At 27.4% G+C, this 5,000-nt stretch overlaps 3 protein-coding genes and 1 non-coding gene across 4 annotated transcripts in view; 2 read left to right on the top strand and 2 right to left on the bottom strand.

Annotated features, from left to right (window-relative positions):
- Nucleotides 1–1,024, bottom strand: part of spc97 (spindle pole body component 97) — a gene marked incomplete at both ends in the record, with an annotated part of 4,298 nt that extends 3,274 nt beyond the window's left edge. The window contains one exon of the mRNA XM_632870.1: nt 1–1,024. This exon is cut by the window's left edge and continues 191 nt beyond it. Coding sequence (XP_637962.1) covers nt 1–1,024 — 1,024 coding nt within the window.
- Nucleotides 1,025–1,822: 798 nt separating this feature from the next.
- Nucleotides 1,823–2,621, bottom strand: DDB_G0285851 (hypothetical protein; the record flags this gene model as incomplete). Its single annotated transcript, XM_632869.1, has 2 exons — nt 1,823–2,349; nt 2,441–2,621. The coding sequence occupies 2 exons, from the start codon at nt 2,619–2,621 to the stop codon at nt 1,823–1,825; spliced, it is 708 nt and encodes a 235-aa protein (XP_637961.1).
- A 660-nt stretch (nt 2,622–3,281) lies between these two features.
- Nucleotides 3,282–3,371, top strand: tRNA-Thr-UGU-4. The gene has a single exon. It is a non-coding gene; the product is annotated as a tRNA-Thr (tRNA).
- Nucleotides 3,372–3,764: 393 nt separating this feature from the next.
- Nucleotides 3,765–4,844, top strand: DDB_G0285951 (hypothetical protein; the record flags this gene model as incomplete). The annotated part of the gene is made up of 1 exon (XM_632868.1): nt 3,765–4,844. The coding sequence occupies one exon, from the start codon at nt 3,765–3,767 to the stop codon at nt 4,842–4,844; it is 1,080 nt and encodes a 359-aa protein (XP_637960.1).
- Between the last annotated feature and the right edge of the window lie 156 nt (nt 4,845–5,000).

Below are 5,000 nucleotides of genomic sequence, written 5' to 3'. Positions count from 1 at the left end.
ATGTTCTTGGTGATAAATTCATATTTTCACCATATTCATCATCATCGTCATCATCATCGTCACTACCATCCGTATCTGATTCATTTAATTTCTTTTGTTGTTTTTTTAATTGATTTAATTGTTCATTTTGTAATATTTTCATCTCTTCAATATGTTTTTGTTGTAATAGTTCTAATTCGTGTTGTTGTTTTATATTATTAATTATATTATTATTATTGTTATTATTATTATTATTATTAGTATTATTATTTGTGGTTGTTGTAGTTGTATTAGAATTATTTATGAAATTATCAAGAGTATTATTTGGTAGATAGTTATAACTATTAAATGTAGTGCCACCACTAGCTCCACTTATATTATTATTATTCATGTTACTAATTCTATTATTATTTTCTTTAACAACAATATCTTCTTTTATATATTTAGTGTGTTGTGTTGATGTAGTAGTGGTTGTCCTTGTTGGTGTATTCTTTATTTCGTTCATACCTGTAGTCGATGGTAGTGATTGTGGTTTTATTAAATTATTAAATGTTGGTGGTTGGGTTGTCATATTTGTATTAGTATTGCTATTATTATTATTATTATTTTGTGAAGTTAATGAATTAACCTTAACTTTTGATGATGATGATGAAGGTAATGAATTTGATGGTGGTTTTGTTGTAGTAGTTGTAGTAGTAGTAGTAGTGGTGGTATTAGATGGTTTAGATGTTGACGAAGAAGTAATTGGTTTTTGTTTATTTACAGGTGGTGGTGGTGTATTAGTTATATTAAAGTTAAATGTTGAAGAAGGTTTATTTGTATTATTATTATTATTATTATTTAAAATATTATCACTATTCATTATGTTTGATGAAGTGGTAATTGGTTTATTATTTAAAATTCCATTTGTTTGATTATTTATTGGATTTTGTTTTGTATTTTTTAATGGTTGTTGTTGTAATTGCTGTTGCGCTACTTGATTTAATTGTTGTTGTTGTAACCTATTATTTAAATTTACATTTAAATTTGGTTGGTTTTGTTTCATTTTGAATTTTTTTTTTTATTTTTTTTTTTAAAATCCTAAAAATATATTATGTGGATATATTTTTATTTTTTTTATTTTCAAATTTATTTGCTGTTATAACATTTGATGAACATGGATTTTTTAAAAAAAAAAAAAAAATTAAAAAAAAAACAAAAAAAAAAAAATATTAAAAAAAAAAAGGCGGGTTGAAATGAAAAATAATTAAAAAAAAAAATAAAAAAATAAAAAAAAAAAATATTATTTATTAATATTTATATTAAAAAAAGAAATAATAATTATAAACAAAAAAAATAATAAGATAAATGAGTGGGACAGAATATATAAATAAAAAAACAAAAAATGGTAAACTTGTTCTTTTAATTTTTTTTTTTTTTTAGAATAAATTTATTTGATTGGTATAATTGAATTTGTTTTTGGTACTATTTGGATAAAAAAGAGTTATTGATATATAGAAAATAGGTGTGAAAATCAACAACAACATTAATAACCAAAAAAGTCATAACAATGACAAAAACCAAAGTTAATTAATTTTATTTATTTATTCTTGTTGGGAAAAAAAAAAACAAAAAAAAATAAAACTACAAAAAAAGTTATAGAAATTAAATAATTAAATAATTAAATTTTACCAAATAAAGTTTTTAATCAACCAAAGATGTTTTTTCGATATATCTTTGATTTTTTTTTTTTTTTTTTTTTTTTTTTTTTTTTTCCCCCAACAAGAATAAATTTGAGTTATAAAATAAATATGATATGTTTTTTTTTTTATTATTATTATTATTATTTTTTAATTATAAATTATTAAGCTTGAAAAGAAGATAATAAATCACTAGTTTCTTCCCAAAGTGCAGCAGCTTGTTTATAGAAAGCCAATTGTTGTAAAGTATATTCACGTAATTCTTCGACCAATTGTTTATTCATTTCTTGATTTAAATTATCCATAGTTTGAGTGAATTCAGCGGTGACAGCATCATATTCGACTTTAATTTCATTACATTCATTCTCTAAACCTTTAACTTTTAATGAATTTGCATCATTCTTCTTTCTAGCTTCTTGTAATTTCTCTAATGCAGTATCATAACGAATACGAATTTGATCTTGTTTATGTTTTGAATCTCTTGCTTTCTTAATCTCTGTATCTTGGAATTTACCAACTGGATTAATTAATGATTGCACTGAATTTACATTACAACTTTGACGTGCTTGTTCAACTGATTTCAATTGAATACCAACATTCTTTAATGCCTCACTAACTTGTTCATTTGATACAAATCCTGTTCCAAATTGTGCTAATGCATCTGCAAATTGTGATCCTTGTTGTGTGGATTCTTTTAATAAAATAAAAAAATAAAAAAAATAAAAATTAATAAATAATCAATAAATAATAATTAATAATTTTTAATAATAATAATTATTTACTTTCAGTTTCTTGAGCATAAAGTTTACCAACTGTATAAATTTGAGAGTATTCAGTTTTAATCACTCTTAATTTCTCTTTTTGTTCTTTAGTGGCATCATTATCTGCATGTGATTCGGTTTTACCCATTTTCTCCATGGTTTGTTGTTTAACTTCTGCTAATTTTTTTGTAAAGTTTTTCATTTTGTGTTATTATTTATTTATATATATATAAAAATATTTTTGTGTAAAAAAAAAATAATGATAATAATAATAATAATTTAAAAAAAAAAAAGTAGTATAATTATATAAAGTATAAATCTAACGTGAGGGTTATATTAAAATTAAAAAAAATGAAAAAAAAAAAAAATAAAAAATAAAAAAAAAAATTAAAAATTTCCAATACATTGCTTACCACCTTGTGGGGTGTGAAAATATTAATTTCAATTTTTTTTTTATTTTTTTTTTTTATTTTTCAAATAATGAAACTCATTTTGGTTATAGTAAAAAAAAAGTTATCGACAACTTAAGATGATTGATTTTTTATATTTTATTTTCATTATTAAAATTTATTAAACCTAATAAAACTCTATTATAAAAAAAAAATAATAATAATATATAAAAAAAAAAAATTTTTTAAATCAAATGACAAATTCACTTTGAACATATGTTTTAATTAATTAAATAATTTGAAAATTAAAAATATTGAAAAATATAATTTTTAATTTTCAAATTTTTTAATTAATTAATAAAAATATTTTACAATAATAGTATATTTATTAAAAATATTTTTTAAAAAAAAATTACTAAAAATTCAATTTTTTAATTTATTTTTTCGGTATTTTTTCAAAATTTTTCATGTGAGCCCGTGTCGTATAGTGGTTATTATATCTGTCTTGTACTTAGTACTAAAGCGATAACAGAGGGTCCTCAGTTCGATTCTGAGCTCGGGCACTTTTTCTTCGAAGAGAATTTTGATTATTGTTGTAGTCGTTTTGTTTTTGAAAAACCGCACCGCGATCAAGAGGATACAAGATACACGTGAAAAGTAATTCATCCTTTTCTATCCTTAATCTCGGTCAATTTTAACCAATCTTTCAAAAAAAATCACCAATCCACCACGATCTACAGATCTAATTTACCAAATCGCCGATTCAAAGGAATCCCATCGAGATGAATTCCTACGCAGACGCGGCTAAAATGGCCAACCCCTCCACCCATATGGACGAGGCATCAGAGAACTTCATTAAGGAATTCTCCACAAAAACAGCAGAGATAAAGGAGACCTACCCCAAATTATCAATAGGCCTCAAAGACATCTCCAAATACTGCGAGACCATATTGAACATGACTGCTCTCTCAACCTACGAGAAAAACAACGGATTCTACCCAATTACACTCGAATTCCCCAAAATGGATCTCATGGGGTTAGAAGAAATGAGAAAAACACTCTCAAACTACGATATCCCAATCGACAAGATATACATAGGCAAAGGAACTAGAAAAACGATCCACCTGATGATTAAAAACGAACAATCTCTCCTAAATATCATTAGAGATAGAAGCAAATTGGGAACCTTCATCACCTCCAGTAGAGACTACCACGTCCTCACAGGAAGAGTAAGAATTCCAAGAGAAAAGGCAGGAATAGTGGATGCCCTCATCAAAACTGCCTTTGCAGAAGAAATACCCTATGCAATATACCATACTATATACTCCACCGACCACCTCCTAGTATTCGGTCTAATAGAATGCAAAATAGGCGATCAAATGAAATCTGGCCAACACAATACAGAAATCGCCAACTTTACCATCAGAACGGCCACCAAAACCTACTCCTCACAAAAGAAAAATAAGAAAGTAGAGTCAAACAACACGGAAGAACCATTAGAAGATGAGATGACAGATGATCCTCCCAACATCCAAAACAGGATAGCAATCAAATCCTCTCAACCAAAACCACAACAACAAACATACAACCCAGCAAACAATAAGTCTGATAAACAATCAACCCATGAGAAAAAAGCCCAATCAAAAAAGTCCTCTCAACCTCTTCCCCCCAAAAACCAAGCAGAATCTCAATCTGTCAAACCCACCACAACCACTACCACAACATCCAACGCCATCCAAAAAGACAATGCCAACAAAACGAGCACTAACATCCATTCATCCTCGGAAAACAGAGAGAAGACACCAAACATCCCTCCATCACATAAACGCAAGAACGAGGAAATCCACTCAAACAACGAGGTCACCCAACTCTCACCAACAATAAACAGAAGCAACCCTTACATCCCATCCACCCCTAAGACACCTGTCAATAAAGAAAGGAAAGGAATCATTGAGAGCTTCATAGAGAGTATCTACCCTTCACCATCCAAACCGCAGCTATACGACTCCCAAGAGGAGATCGATATCATCTCATAATGGTAGTAATCAAAATCAACCAATGGAATGTCAGAGGTTGGGGCACTGACACCTCCTTCAAAAACAAAACAGACTTTATCAAATCCCCCCCCCCCCCAAACTCATTGGCAATAACCATAGTCAATGAACTCAACGCCGACGCAACACAAGCACACC

Source organism: Dictyostelium discoideum (genome assembly GCF_000004695.1).
Source record: "Dictyostelium discoideum AX4 chromosome 4 chromosome, whole genome shotgun sequence".
Classification (NCBI taxonomy): domain Eukaryota; phylum Evosea; class Eumycetozoa; order Dictyosteliales; family Dictyosteliaceae; genus Dictyostelium; species Dictyostelium discoideum.
This window is presented reverse-complemented; position numbering and strand designations above follow the sequence as displayed.